Source organism: Protopterus annectens, chromosome 2.part1 (genome assembly GCF_019279795.1).
Source record: "Protopterus annectens isolate FY-2018-M chromosome 2.part1, PAN1.0, whole genome shotgun sequence".
NCBI lineage: Eukaryota > Metazoa > Chordata > Ceratodontiformes > Protopteridae > Protopterus > Protopterus annectens.
In genome coordinates, this window is record NC_056729.1 from 691,409,758 (window position 1) to 691,426,515 (window position 16,758).

General features: G+C 38.6%; 1 protein-coding gene across 3 annotated transcripts in view; it reads left to right on the forward strand.

Annotated features, from left to right (window-relative positions):
- The window catches only part of SCMH1 (Scm polycomb group protein homolog 1), a 1,495,203-nt gene extending 1,480,952 nt beyond the window's left edge, over window positions 1–14,251 (forward strand). For all 3 annotated transcript variants that reach the window (XM_044062427.1, XM_044062428.1, XM_044062429.1), the window contains one exon: window positions 12,862–14,251. In XM_044062427.1, the coding sequence (XP_043918362.1) occupies window positions 12,862–12,987 (126 nt within the window). In that variant the 3' untranslated portion in view covers window positions 12,988–14,251. The remainder of the gene's footprint in view (window positions 1–12,861) is intronic.
- Window positions 14,252–16,758: the final 2,507 nt, after the last annotated feature.

Sequence of the window (16,758 nt, forward strand, 5' to 3'; positions counted from 1 at the left end):
AAAGTACTGTTTTGTATTTACAACTAGAAATGCACAACTAATAGTTACAGGAAACATGAGTCAAAGAATGCGTGAATTTTATGTAAAGAAGAGGAATATTTCTTTGCTGGAATAGGAGGAGAGTGAAAAGAATGGCTCTTGATTTTTATTCCTTAACACTTTTTAATTAATACTGAGGAACAAATGAAACCCAGGCATGGAACATTTATAGTTGTGAGAGTTTTTTTTTGCAGGGTTTAGGAATTTTAACTGGCTGCGCTATGTATTCCACCCAAAGAAGTCAGGATGTAAAGAACGTTATAGTATAACTTGTAACCTTCATCAAATGTGCATGATAGTAGCAGAAGACTGGAGCACTATATGAATTAAAGATGATATGTCTGGACAGCCAAGATACTGTAGAATACTGGCTGAGGGTAGATAACTACAGGAAATTTATGCATGTACTTGGGTTTATTGTTGTAATAAAAATAAGGCCAAAAAGAAGTGCAATATACACTTTTCAGCACACTGCAACATTGAAAGAATACTATTACATAGAGAGAACCATGAAAACATTCCTGTGAGGATCTAAATTTAACTGAAATTAGATTTGAACCTAAAGAACTTGCAAAAAAGAATAGCTGAAAGTAGGAAATGTGTTCACAATGAAAGCAAATGAGATATAGAGTAACAACCACAGTAGGCACGTAGAAGACTTTAAACCATAAGAGATTTAAAAAAGCAAATAAAGAATAAGAGGAGCACAACAGGTTGGACAGCAGTTGAAAGAAGCTACAATGTCTGTGCAAGAGTATTTAGAAAACATGAACAAATAGAAATGGTTTTAGAACAGCTATTTTTGTTAACCCTAGAGCAACCAAATTGTTGGCTCAATGTTTGAGGCAACAAAAGGTTCAAAAGGATAATAAACTGAAACCAGGAATTATGAGAATGGTAGGGTAGAAGTGGACCCAGGCAATAAATTATGAATGTAATGGTGAATTATTACAGTGCACTATATAAACAAGACGTAGAGGTTGAGAGTAAAGCATATGAAATAGTGACATATTTCAGTTAACAGCTTCCTTGATTAACATAAGTCGAACGAGGAGTATTAACATCAAAAATAAAGAAACAAAAATTAAAGAAGCAGTGAGAATCCAAAATACAGGGGAATCGCCTGGTAGTTAAAAGTGCAGAAAAAGGATCGGTAGGAAATGATAAAAGTCTGGCTAGTACTTTTTAACAGTATATTTCTGGGTAGGGATGTGTAGTAGTGATAGTTACACCAAAAGATGGGAAAGATTCACTTTGATCCAGTGAAATAGACTAATTTTGATTCTGAACCATGATTACAAAGTGTTTATAACAATTTTTGCAAAAAGAATGGGAAAGATATTGCAGGAATAATAGACTTGGATCAGTGACAATTTATAGAAAGAAGGTAGGCCAACATTTGACAATATTAGCAGAACCTTTATGATTTTAAAGGCTGCATTGGACAGTAATACTGTATTAATGATAATAGGTTTGGATGCTGAAAAAACATTTCACTAAGTTTGTTGGGGATTTATAGAGAGATCCCTGTAGGCTTTGGGGTTTCCACTAACATGGACAACATTAATATTTAATATCTACAAATGATCTCAAACCAGGATGAAGTGTGATGGTGAGCTGTCTAAAGTATTTAGCCTTACAAAAGTAACTAGGCAGGGGTGTCCACTTTTACCATTACTCTTTGCTTTGTATTTGGAGTCACTAATCAGGAACATACGGCAGTCAAACATAATTGGATATAAATAGAGAAATATGAATGAGAAAATATCTGTTTTTGCAGATGATTTAATATTGTATGTTATAAATACAGAACATGATTTAAAAATATTTGATAAATTGAAATATTTTAGTAGTATAGAAAAACATAAATGAAACAAAAATAAAGGATATAGTAATAAAATATGCCCCAACACATGGCTTGGCACGGACTCCCTTTTTTGTAGGCTCATGACAGGATGAGATACTTGGAGATTTGGTTCAAACAGGATGTTGAGCAAACAAATAAGGAAATCTGGGAAGAAACTGCAAAAGTTTATAAGTAAGAAAAGACTATGGAAACTGTTATTTATAGACATAGATAAACAAGTGATTAAGATTGTTTTTGGTTCTGATGGTACTTTTTTTTCCCCCCAAACATCTTTATTACATTTTTCACATATGGCAAAGGCAGTCTTACATTTATATATAAATGAAAAACGTACAAAATGATACCACTTTAGTTACAGTTTACATCACAGACACCATTGAAACAACTGTAATTGCAAACATTATACATCACTTATAAACCATCCAGTCATTGTCATTTAAGCATTATATGACTGATTCAAATTCTGCCTCTTAAACCTTATTCCTGCTGTGTATATATATTGTTCCCACAATTCCCATTTTTTCTTATGTAGTTTGCTCCTTCCCTTTTCTAAAGATCCCAATTCCAGTTGTTTTATCTCTGTTACTATATCCACTACTTCTGATACATTTGGTCTAGATTTTGATTTCCATTTTCTAGTAATTGCTATTTTGGCAGCCACCATAATTAGACTCAGCAAGGCTTTACTATGTTTAGGCAATTCTGATTCAATAGCATACCTCAAAAAATCATCTCCCCAGTCAGTCCAATCCACTCACCCAGCATCTCCGACAGAGCGGTCTGCAGGGAATCCCGAAAGTCTGCCAGCTCATTACACTCCCAAAAATATGTTCCCATCTACCTTTTTCTTGCCCGTCACACCTCCAACATTTGCTATCCACCTGAGGAAAAATTATTTGGAGTCTACTTGGGGTATAAAAATACCTGTGTAAACACTTCCAGGCAAAGATCCTAAATCTTCTAGACTTTGTTGCATTTTGGGAGATATACATATATCCCCATTGTCTCTTTGTGAATTGCTTATCCAATCTCTCTTCCCAATCCTTTCTAAGCTCCTCTGATTGGTTCTTATAATTAGCATCCAATATTTTATATGCTATACTAACTATTCCTTTTTTAATGGCAGCTTCTGTTCTAGATTCTGTTAAAAACTCTACCAGTGTTGGTCTTTCATTTAGGAACCCCTGTTTATTTGCCTATACTCTGATATCAATCCTCAATAGGGAAGGCAGTCTCTAACCTGCAGTCCAAATACATTCTTGATCTCTTCCCATTCTACTACCTTTCCCTTTCTAGTTATTTGCTCCAATACATTGGTTCTTTTGACAGTTTACTCCAATAAATTCCAGCCCCCACTTGCCTATTATCTGCATCCCTAACCACAGTCATCCCTATCGCCAGAATCTATTTTCTCCATTCTCATGCTGGTTTAGTTCTTAAAATACTCCCTGCTATTTTATGAATGTAATACTCGTTATTTTTCCTTAAGAGTCTGCAAACAAAATCCCAATCTCTTCTTGTTTCTTGAGCTTCCCCCCTGTATCTTAATCATTCCTTTCCACTTTGAATTAGTTTTCTGCCTATGTTATGTATAAGAGGCTTAACTGTGTTGCTCTAGGGTCTACTTCATTTCAGCAAACAATCAGATGATTGAACGCTGTTAGTTCGAACACAAAGTGTCGAACTGGCAAAATAACGAATGTCCGGAACAACAAATTTTTCCCAGGGAAAGTAATCGCTGGACCGGCCGTCCAGATTGTGCCATTTTCTCCACTGTAGTGCAATCTCGGAGTTGGTATATTTAAGTAGGGGGGGGCAAGCCCCCCCCCACTTCATTTAGTGTTCTGGTTGTTCACTGTTTTGAGTATTTGAGATTTAGGGGTCGATATAACAACGTTCGATCATCTGATTGCTCGTTGTTATACTATAGACCCCCTCCCCCCTCAAATTGGGTAATCCTAGTCTGTCTTGTTCTACTGGAAGAATCAGCTTATCCCAATTAACCCTTGCTGTCTTCCCATCCCAGATAAAATTCTTCAACTTTTTTAAATTGCTATCCACAGCTTCTCTTCTGGTTAATAAAAATATGTCTGACCTGTGTATAAGACTAAAGGGACTAAAAACATTTTAATTGCTTGTATCTTCGTATCTATAGCCATATAACAAAGCTTCCAGTTTCTCATATTTTTTAATTATCTTTGGTTTAGTCTCTTCCCACATATCCTTAGCTGCCACAACAGAGTCATTTCTAATCCATACTGCTAAGTACTTCATTTTATCATATCCCCATAAATGTGGATATTTTTGGACCAATTTGTGTGTGGGTACATAATTTACTCCTATTACCTTTGTTTTAGCTTCATTTATTTTGTAGCCCAAGAAGATTTGAAACTGTCTTAAAATGTTCCACAACACTGTAATGTCCTTTTCTGGTTTTGTCATGTATAAACTAATATTTGCAAATACAGCCAGCTTTTCCTGGCTACCATACCAATTATATCCTTGAATTCCTGAATCCTTTATTTTCTTTGCCAATGGTTCTAAATGCAATGCAAACAACAAAGGGGAAAGCGGACAACCCTGTTTGGTTCCTGTACTCAAGCAACTCCTAGTCAGCCTTATAATTGTAACAGGGAAAGGATATACTTCCATTGCCCTGGTCATGAAGTCTCAGTCTACTCTGTCAAATGCTTTCTCTGCATCAAGACCCACCAGTAACAGTGACACTATCTTACATTCTACTTCCCTCTGGATCATCAGTGTTCTGTTAATATTGTCAAATGTTTGCCTCCCCTCCACAAAACCACACTGATCCATATCTATCAATTTTGGTATCACCTTTGCCATTCTTTTAGCCATAATAGACATAAACACTTTATAATCATGGTTTAGTATTAAAATGGGCCTGTACGAAGCTGAATCCAATGGGTTTTTACCATGTTTAGGTATTACCTTTACCACTGCCTTATTCCAGGATACTGGTACTTCTCCTCCTCCTCTAAAAATACTGTTAAACAAAACCTTCCAGATCTTTATCAGTATTTTTTTCCCTTCTAGCTTCCAAAGTTCCACAGGAGTACATCTGTTCCTGAGGACTTTCCTGTAGATTGATTAAACTTAGCCATATTTATTTCATCCCTTCCTAGCCTAACTTAGTAATTGAGCCTCATCTACCTGTAACCTTGGCATATTTAATTATTCCATAACAATTTCTATTTGTACCTTTTCTTGATTTCCATATTTATCTGCTTTATACAAACTTGTGAAATATTTCTAATACTTCTAGAGGGTCTCAGTCTCTTCTTTGTTATAGGCTCACTAATCTTGGTGAAAGCCCTTTCCACTTTCTGTTGCCTGAATTGTTGTGCTAAAAGTTTTTGTGCTCTCGAATTATCAAAAAACAATTGCATAACGGCAGTCTTTCTAAACTCGTGCATGTTATCAAGGTAATCCCTTATTTTCTGTTTAGCATTCTGCAGTTGCCCCTTTTCTTGTTCTGAGAGATTCCCCCTGTTGTGCAATACGTTAACATTTGTCAGTCCCTCTCAATAATTCTTGTTACTTTTTAACCATATCTCCCTTTCATTTCTACCCTAGTTTTAAACTCCACTTTAATTTTATCCCAAGCCCTAGTTATATTTTCAGAAGAAATTTATATCTTCTCTACTAGCTCCTGAATTAATTCCAAATCCCTTTCCTGAAATTCCTCTTTTCAGCCGATAGGTAGGAAAGCACCGTCATTAATTCATTCCCGATGTCAAGTTAATTGGCGTATGTAATAACTGTTTTTGTTTAATGAGCATTGTTAAATCAAACATAGGATTAAGGTTGAATAGAATAGCTAACTGTTATACTTGGATTTGCTTATTTAATGATGGCAAGTTAATAATGATTAAATGTAATCACCGTCTGACATGAGGCTGCTTTATTATTATTATATAGCCATATGGTTATAAAATGGTTGTGTCAGCCATCCATGCTAAAATATCAAGATGTACCATACACAGGAATTTTAGAGTATTAAATCCATCTAGACACATGTACTTTCAGAATGCCCTAAACAGTATGAGGAAGGCCAAGAAACCAAGCATAAGGAAATAATTTTTAATTAAGCGGAAAAGAATCTGCAAATGGTGCCAGTGCAGAAACAAAGACTCAAACAAGGTAAAAGTGACAGTGGTCTTAGACTACACATCAAACCTTTAAAAAAACTGGCATTTCTTTTGCTTTTGTTAAAGTCCATGTTTTTGCTATTTCAGCTGTTTATCCATAGACCATCCCTTGTACTACAGGGCTTCTGTTAAGCATTAAATGAGTCCTACATTTTGGATTGCCAAGAAAAGAGGTTGTTCCACAATGGAATTTTAATTATATTTTAGAAGGGTTGACCATTGTTCGTTTTGTGAACCATGTTCCTCTGCTCCTCTCTAGTTCTTATCTTGGAAGATTCTACTTTTTTGATGGCAGGTTACATATGTTAGAAGAATCTCAGAATTTTAGGCTTTAATGTGCAGAGAACCTGTTTTTGTCTTCCAGCAGGACAAGGTGCCCTTCTGTAACAACCAAGCCTTCTTTTATGCTAAAGTGGTCATTGAGCTATCCCTTAATCAGGCCATTCACTTGCCAGTATTCTTTCCTAACCCTCAAAACACGGGAATAATCACTTGATTCCCTTGATGTGCATAGACCGCTTGAGATTTTATTTACACAGGAATTAAAGAGTTCAGAAAAATTAGGTAGTTGTCTCCTTGGCAAATGGAAAAGAAGGGAAAATTACCTACAAACAAACTCTCTCCAAATGGCTTGTTCATTGCATTTCCTACCATTACGCAGCCAGTGGCAAATCTGTTTGTGGGCATGTCAGACCCCATTCCAGTGGAGTCACTGCAGCCATAGGTTCATAGATTAGTACTAAGCTAACTGCCTTTGTGAGCCATTTTAAGCCTAGCCAATAATCCCTTGTGAGACTCAAACCCTGCACCTTGTGCTTGTAAGGCAAACACCTTAACCATTAGGCCACCACAGCCTTCCTGGGAAGGTTCAGCATGCAAACTGTCCTGGGGGCTGTCACCTGACCTCTGTCCACACATTCTCAAGGAATTACAATTCTTCCTGAGCTCTTTTTCGCTCCCCTGCATCATCCTATATCCTTCTACTCCTGTGCCCATCCTTCACTGGGTCTGCCATCTTCTCCTTAACTCCCTCAGTCTACCCCAATTATTCTGGGACTGGTTAAGGTGCCTAAGGGTATTCAGTGGATGTCTCACCATCAACCTCCACTAGAATTTTTTCACTTTATTTGACCAGCCCATTTCTCTCATTCCCTCTAAAGATTGCATGGTTATACTCAAGGGGTTGGTATGCAATGGGAACATATGGTGTTTTGCCCTGCCTCCACAGCAGCTCAGCCATGTCTCCACCCTATTCTCCTCTTTTGGCTATAGCCCTGATATCAACACCTTCAGCCTCCAACAGAGGTCAGTAATGGGAATGCCAACTCAACCCTCCCCACCTGAAAGGCACACCCATCCCTCCTTACTGCTGTATCAGGTGCCCTAGTCTCTAATTGATCCTGGTTCAGCTGGGTCATAGTCGGGGCTTTGTCCCTCTGAGCCACTGGAATGACATTCAAGACATTACAATTTGGGGGGTAGCTTCTAGAGCCCCACATCTGGATTTTCTTGTGCTATGCTACAAGGTCTACTCTCCTAACAAACTTGTCTCCAGCCAGCCACTCTATAACTTCATGCTTTGGGAATCTTCCCAAAAATCAGGACTGCAAAAGTGAATGGTGTGATGAGTATTGTACAGTTATCTTAGGAACTTGTCTGTAGATGTTCAAGCATATTCACTGTTGCAGTCCACGTTTCTGCCCTTCTCCCCCTTGTTCTTCCCTGTTGCCTGCACTCTTGTTTGGCATGGTTCTTTAATTCTCCCTCTTCTATTTAGATTTTTTTCCTTTACTTATTAAACCCATTTTTGACTTGTCTTGTGCTAAATTTCTTGTTTCCTTTTCCCTTTCTTGTACTCGCATACCTCTTGATACAATTGTTGATATGTTTCCTTAGTACTACATTTTATGTAGTTTCTGCAGTACCATTGTTGGTAAGTAGTTCTATGCTCTTTTCCTATCTCTGTTTAAAAAAAAAAAATAGTAGTAGTAGATATAGTTAAATTTCTTTCCTTTCTTGGTTGGCTGTTGGAGTGATAGTATGGCAGATAAAGCTCCAGCAAGCTTTAAAAAATGTACTAAGTGTGGGCATAAGCTCCTTTTATCAGATGTCCCCACTTTGTGTATATTGCTTAGAACTACTTAATTTACAGGAAGATTGTTCTATTTGCCACAGATTTAACCTGAGGGTGTTAGTTGAACACAAGAATAAACTCATTCTGAAAGGTCTTCTGTCGTCATTTTTTGGAGATGCTATATCCGGAGAGAAATTTCCAAAAACAAAGTCTTCATCTCTGAGGCCACCTTCTTCCTCTTCTACTTCAAAGTCCTCAAAGAAGATGTCTCATAAAGATTCAACTTCTCCCTCAGATCCGAAGAAGCTGAAAATATCTGATCCAACTTCTTCAGATTTGAGGAGACCAAAATTGTCTGATCCATCCTTCTCGGATCTGATGCTAAGTCATATCCAAATATTGCTGGTACTTCAACTTTGACTCGTATTATTTTGCCAAGGACTCAGTATTTACAGTTGGTGGATCCCGTACCCTCCAGGGCACCTTCCCCATTTCTGGACAGACCCAAGTCTCCTACGGTGTTTTCCACTCATTCTTCCAGAAGTGTCAGAGGAACATGTGGAAATAGTGGTGAGGATCCAAGTTCTTCCCTTTGTCCAGGGTGATCTGCTTTCGAGGTTGAAGAAAGTTTTTTTCTGCCTTGACAGAATGCACTGATCCAGCCCCCTTAGATCCTAGATCTTCAACCCTGACGTGTCAGCATTCAGAGCCTCACCAAATCTTTCCACATGGACAAGGGGTCTTGATTTCTTCTTCTGATACCTTCTTCTCTAAGAAGAAGACATGGAAGATGAAGCACCTAGACTCACCAGAGGAATCCATCACAGAAGATACGCATTTCGATGAAGGTGAATGGTCCCCACAGTCACCTCCCGAAATCCTTAAGCAGAGAGGTGGCTGGATGCCCAACAGCCCTTCATCTGAGGAGTCCATATTCCTGCAGGCCTTTGGTACTGGCCCATCTACCTTCTGTATAACTCGGACCGCCGATGAGCTCATTGAGTTGATCTCTCGATGGGCATGGAAGGAACCTGACACCATTGAACCTATACCTCGGAGACCAGATAAGATTATGACACCACCTATGGACAAGCCGTTTTGGGGGAAAAGGGGTGCCCATTGATGCCATGGTCATAGTGTCAGCCACCAAAAAGGAATTTGCTGAGGAGAGTTCCACTGTCCATCTCCCCAATAAGGAGTCGCAGGTGATAGACAAATTTGGGATGCATGTCTATGCTTCAGCAAACGTCACTTTAGGGTCTCTGAATTATTTGGCACACTTTACAAAATTTCTGAGGGATTTGGTTAAGGAGTTGTCAAACACCCTCTCAGGAGCTGTTATCTGTGGCTTCTCAATTGGCTATCCTAAAATTCATTTCTATTTCCTCTATGAGGTTGGTTTTGCATTTAGCAGAAGCAACCTCAAGGGCAGCGGGTTCAGGCATTTTCACTAGGAGGCATGCATGGATATACCTGTGTGATTTTGCAGAGCCCTTCAAGTCCTCACTCATCAGTGCTGCCTTTGACAGCATTTCTTTGTTTGGCCCCAGAATGAAGGACACAGTCTCCAGGTGTGAAAAGGATAGAAAGATCCTGTCTGCCATTTGAATATGTTTTTCAACCTCTCAAAGATCCTTTTCCGGGAGTTAATGGGGCAGTCGAAAAATGTGGTTCAAGAAGTCTCAGGGTCTATTCTAAGACACACGTGGAGGGGGGTTCCCCCAGAGGTTGAGGAGCCAAACATTACCAGTTCAGAGTACTGCCCTTTGGACTCACCAGAGCCCCCAAGGTGTTTACCAAGTGCATGGCAGTAGTAGCAGCTCACTTGAGACTGAAACGATTCCAGGTGTTTCCATATCTAGATGACTGGCTCATTTCCGCTTCGAGCAGGCATCAACTGATAAGGGCAAGAGATCAGGTTCTCCAGACTTGCTCTGTTCTGTGGATAACCATAAACTATGAAACGTCTAAACTAAAACCAACTCAGAATCTAGAATTCATAGGAGTGATTCACAACTCAAAGTCAACCATAGCTTCACTACTGCCCTCAAGAGTTGGGACCATAGAAACAGGTTAAAAAGATGATCTGCAGTACCAATATTTCAGCCTGCCTGGTCCTTCAAGCTCTGGGTTCCATGGCAGAGGCAATAACATTAGTATCTTTAGCCAGATTTTACATGAGAAGTTTTTCAGTGGATGCTATCCACACAATGGTCAATACTTTACCAACCAATGTCTTATCAAATATTAATCATTCATACATGCAAGACAGATCTGAGGTGGTGGATTCAATCAGATCAGGTTCTATAAAGCCCGTCAGTTATTCCCCCTCAGCCCAAGGCCTTGGTGACCACAGATGCTTCTCAACTGGGGGGGAGGGCATTTTCAGTCCAAGGCACTTGGTCCTCTGAAGAGGCCAACTTGCAAATCTATCTCCTAGAGATGAGAGGAGTGTTTTTAGTGTTGCAGGCCTTCCAGAATGCTCTCCCTTTGGGGATTATTACAATTCAAACATACAGTATGTCATTAGTTTGGTACATCAACAAGCGGGGAGGGACCAGATCTTACCTCTTGAGTCAAGAAACTGTCAGAGTGTGGCAATTGGCGATCTCCTCCAACTGCTTTCTCATAGCAATGTATATTCCAGGGGAATCAGTGTGATAACAGACATACTGAGCAGGTACATTCTTCTACCTCACGCATAGTCCCTCAACAAGAATGTTACAGAAATAATTTTCCATCAGTGGGGACTGCCTTGCTGCGATCTTGTTGCCTGTCCTCTAAACCGCATATGCAGCAGCTACTTTCCCCTAATCCCACCACAGGGGGAATCACCAAGGGATGCTCTACTTCACGATTGGCCCCCTGGTGTACTTTATGCTTTTCAATCCTTACTGCTAATTCTGAAATTCCTTTAGAAAACTACCATGTTGAAGAGCAACATTATCCTCGTTGCACCTTACTGGCCTCGACAAATTTGGTTCCCCTTCCTGTGGCCTTACTTGCTTCACCAACCTTGGATTCTGGATCTGACTCCAGACTCCTGTCTCACCCGACAGGCATGATTCACTCATACATAACGACCCTCAGGCTGACTATCTGACTTCTCCAGTTCCTTTAATAGCCAGACAACCTGTGCTGTCTTCACCTGTACAGTAGTTACTTTTATCTTCCCATAAGACTGCTATCAGAAAGCTCTGTTCCAGCAAATGGAAGAGGTTTGTTCACTGGGTTCACCTAAATAATACTGAACCATTTTCAACCCCCCCCCATACAAAGCATTCTTGAATTTTTGCCCCATCTCCTTAAAGAAGGAACTAGTTCATCAACCATTACAGTTCAGTTAGCAGCCATATCAAATTTTTACATTGGTTTTGATGTTTTTTCTGTCGCCTCTTCCAAATTAAGCAAAGCATTCTTGAAGGGCATTCTTCTTCTAAGACACCCTTTTAAAGATCCTGCTCCTCCATGGGACCTGAATCTGGTACTATGGGCTCTTACTAAAACTCCCTTTGAACCAGCAGCTACATGTGACCTTAAATATCTTTCCTGGAAAACAATTTTTCTGATGGCTATTAACCTCTGCCAGACAAATTTGAGATTCAGGGTCCTCTGAACCACCATACTTGATTTTTCACATGGATAGAGTTACATTGCAGACTAATGCTTCCTTCCTTCCTAAGGTGATATCAGAACTTAATATCAGTCAATCCACTGATTTGCCAGTGTTCTTTCCTAAATTTGCTAACAAGGTTGAATACATATTACCTTTATTGGATGTGCACAGACAATTACATTTCTACCTAGATAGAACAAAAGACATCAGAAACTCTGACCAATCGTTTCATTCGCAGAAGTAAACTTGGATAAAAACAGTTGCCAAAGATGCTATTTCATTGGTTAACCAACTGTATTTCATTTGTTTGTAATACATTGGACATTATTGTAGCTAAAACCGATATGAGCCCATTCAACTAGATCCATGGCTACTTGCTTAGTGTTTAAATCCAGAATATTCATGGATGATATATGTGCAGCAGCAACCTGGACTTATTCCCCATACTGTTGTTACTCATTACACATTGGATCTGGTCTCCAGAGGTAGAGCATCATTTGGCTCAAGTGGTGCCCAGGAATATCCTTCCTTTAGTCCACCCTGGATTTTAGGTAACTGGGGACTCATCCCATCAGTTGATGATGGAATGAAAATTGGCAACATCAGATAAAGTTTTGTACTCACCATAACATTCCATCTGTGTTGTCCATTTTCATTCTTCCTCAACTTCCCTCCCACCAACCCCCATCCTTGAAACTTCTGGAAGAATGAGTGATTGCAGAACATTTCTGTCCTTTATATTTAGCTCCAGAGATGACCTTCTCCATTTCTGAATTTGAATATGCCTTTTCTACTAAAGTCAGCAAACAAGATCTGAGGTAATTAGTGTTGGCACATTGTGGATAAGGGAGAAGCTTGGGAGTACTTGGTTGCCACAAGCTTTAGCAATGGCAAGTCAGATCCGAGGGATCGGATCTGAACCCATCAGTTAAGGAAGAATGAAAATGGGCAACATAGATGGAACGTTATGGTGAGAAGATAACTTTTTTTTTTTTTTTTTTATTAGTCATTGCCTACAGAAGATGATGTAATAGAACTTGTACAATCCTGGTTGTATCATTAGAATTAACATGTGGTTTTATTTTGTATACAGGAGATTGATGGAAAGGCATTGCTGTTGCTACGCAGTGACATGATGATGAAGTATATGGGACTAAAGCTTGGACCAGCATTGAAGCTAACTTTTCACATTGATAGGCTAAAGCAGGGACGATTCTGAGGGAGGTCTCACCACTGCACTGAATGTACTTTTGTATTCTTGAAGGGGGAGCCTCATCAGAGTATTGCACTCACACCGCACAGCCCTGAGTGACTCTGAATGTCTCAGAAAACTGCAGTGTGCTGCAGCTCAAGGTATTGAAAGCACTCCCACAAGTTTGTTCCACTGACCCAGCAGGAGAAAGCACTATGGGTATTGTCTAACACCTACCAACTGTGGAGTGATGAAATGTCTCAGCTGGTCACTAGGGTGATAACCTGTGAGATGTGGAACTTCCAAGCAAAAAAAAAAAATGTATTTCCCGATGAACTGAAAGCTTTAGCTTGGAAGTTTTAATTCTGTTTGTCATGTTGATGGGCATTGGACCTTTTTTTATAAGAAATCTAAAACAGTCACACCAGATCTCTGGTGGCATTGGCAGCACTATTGAGGACATGTGCTTTTATTGCATTAATCAATGATCTCCATCATTCAGAATGTAGCAAATTGATGGAAAACTGTCAGGTTTAGTTATAACATGTGAGTTCCTTTCATGCACTGCTGATACTTTGAACAAAGCCCAGTGAGAGTTGAGGTAAGTGTTTGCCACTGGAAATGCAAGGACTTGTCCATCATTTGTAATCCCACAATCTGAAATCTAAAAGGGTGATGACTTTGCAGTTTCCAGCAGACAAACTCAGTTGTCATGAGCAGAACCTGATGACATGCAGTTATGTAGGTATTGCATTTTAGCACTTCTTTTTTATGAAATTGTGATATGGTTTCCTTGTCACAGTTTTGGCATGATAACTTGAGGTAATTTGGGTGCCTTCGTGAAATCAGTCATGCCTGATTTATTTTTAATGTTTCCAGGTTCTCTTGTAATACTTGAAGTATTTTTTATAGAGGTCCTGTTATTATTTCCAAACACTCTTAATTCAACAGAAAGATAAAGATTATTTATCAGCTGAGTTAACTGCATTGCATTGTTACTGTTAACATGTCTTCATTTTAATCAGTCTAATTCACAACCAGAGAAGTCTGCTTTTGTCACGTATAGAATATGTACTTGTTACAGGGAAGACTCTTCCTCATGCTTAGTTCCTGTGTTATCACTTATTTTCCATTTGTTACTCTTATGACTGTTTCATTCACACTTTATAGACTGTTCCACCCATTCATGGGAATCACCTTGCTACTGCTGTGTTTCATATAGACACACATCTTTGTACTTCATTAACTTTATAGTTATTAGACCAATTTTAATAAAACTGTATCTGCACTATTGAGGGACTGCAGAAACCACGCAGAAGTCAAGAAAGAGTAGGTTATGTAGGGGATAGTGCTGCATTTCCCACAGAGGAATATTAACGTAAGAGTGCCTGTATATGGGGAAAATATGAAACAGTTCCCAGGAGAAGACAGATGGAATTAGATTTTTGGTGACCTACTATCAATATCTGAATTAATAGGCCGGAGTGTAAATGGATCATATGATCCTTATCAGCCATCAAAGTCCGTGTTTTATGCAGGTTTTGTTTAGTCCATATTCATGGATGCTAGGTAAAATATTTAAACAAATGTCAAAAGTACAAAAGTCTTGCCATCTTTCAGACTTGTCCAGAGCATTTTATGGAATGGCAGTTACTTCAGTCTTTTGATTGTTCAGTGAAAATGTATTTCTACATTGAAGTATTACTGGCAGCAGATTGCACTCTGGCCTTTGATAATGGAAGATCAGAAGGCTACAGATTCTGTTCCAACATCAGGCGCCTGAATTCATATTAGAGTACTGAATTTGGGATCTGGGATTAACACACAAATGTCATTTCATCAAATTGACTTGTACTAGAAAAAAATATCAAGGGTTGCTTTGATTAAATGTTAAGTGATTTTTTTTCTTTTTATGAGAGCAAAAATCCCCTATACCCTCATGCAGTGGGGTGCATATTCTGTGCCCTTGCATTTGAATCTCTGGGATTACTGCATCATGATGTTAGGAATAAATGCTTCCTTGCAGCTGCCTAATCTCATACTACCAGAATTTTTGTCCGAGTACAGGTGTTTTCCCTAAAACCTGAAAATGTATTGAAACATGAAAAAAGTGCCACTCATCTGAAGTGCCATCTGCTGAATGAGAAATTAAACTGAGGCCCCATCTTCTGGAGTTGGTGATGATGCATGTGAATGTTAAAGGTCACCTACCAGATACCAACAAAAAATAGGGAAATTTTAGTAAGAAAAAAAATATCGATTCAGTGGGAAAAAGACAATAAATCTGACCATTTGAGTTAAAAAGTGTGCTGTTATCCTAAAACATCAGTTATGCCACAGTAAACACAAATGTGATTTACACCGTGCATTTCTTTCTGGTCTACATGTAGATGGCATTTGGTTGTTGTGTACTAAATAGTAAGTAGTATGGCATAGTAGGTTAAGGCACAGCTGGGGAGAGATGGGTCTGATTTTCATAATCTTCCTCCTGCATACCTTGTCACCATGAGCAAATCTCATAACTTCTGTGTGTGTGCTCACGACTCCCCTTTAAAAGTGACATCCATTTTGTATTGGGAAAGACATTCTGTGAGTGTTTTATGTATTTATTTATATCTTTGTGTGATATTTATTTATTTATTTGATAACTAGTTAAGTGGGCTGGTTGAAAGACCCTTCAGGCTTCCTATATGAATGTTCAATGCATCAATGATATTGTTGCTTGATAAGCTGATTTGACAGTACGGTAATTCTACAACTCACCTGTGGAAATCAAAACAAGTTTTTTTGTTTTGTTTTGTTTTTTTTTTTTTTTTGCAGAGGGAGCTAAGTCCTCTGCATTTTCTTGTGGGAGGCAAGACCTGCCCCCCTACTTATACTAACTCCATGAATGCGAAACAGTGAAGAAAGGAGAAACTTGCTATTAATGTGCACAGCAGTCTTGAGCAAGTAGCAATCCTATAATGGCTAGCTATCTAGCCTTCAGTCCTCAGTAAAACACAAATTCAGCCAGTTGTGTTTGAGCAGTTAGATACCAATCAACTAAGCCTTGATCACATGTACAGAGACCATTTCAGATCATGTCAAAGGTCGGTATACAAATAAAACTTGATAGTCAAAAGTATATTTTATATTTACAACAGTTTAGTCTGAACTTACAGTTGCATTACACAGGAAATGCATGTGTAGGGATAGAACAGTCAGAAATTTACGTTACAGTTAGACTAGTCAAATGGAGATTTAGAAATACATAACATGAGAATTTTACACTTCCTGTTATAATAGACATACCCAACATACAGAGAAGCCTAAACACAGATCCTAATATGTTTCCTTGTTTAAATTTAACAGAAATATGTCTGCAGTAGTAATACCCCATTTGATCTACAGCATATACTTTTATGTTGTTTCTACTGAAAGTCACAAATGAAAAAACAGTACAGCATGCTCGAAATGTAGAATAAGTTTATTAAAAATATTTAAATACCAAGCAAAAAAAGAAAACTTTAGAATGTATGACTCTTGATGAATAGATGTATGCCGTCTGTCTCTCCCACTTTAATTAAGCATTTTCCTTATGTAAAGCAGCAGCACAAATGAAGAAGACACTGTTCTGAGTCTACTTGTAATACCAAAAAAAAGCGGGCCAAATGGGGACTTAAAGTATGCCAATATAGTAGAAATGCACTCCTGTATTCATTCCCACTGTATACTATGTTATTTTGTATATGTCTTTAGTACCTTCTGAGTACTTTAGCTTTAAAAAAGTTATAAAGTGAGACAGAATTTGCTGCTGTT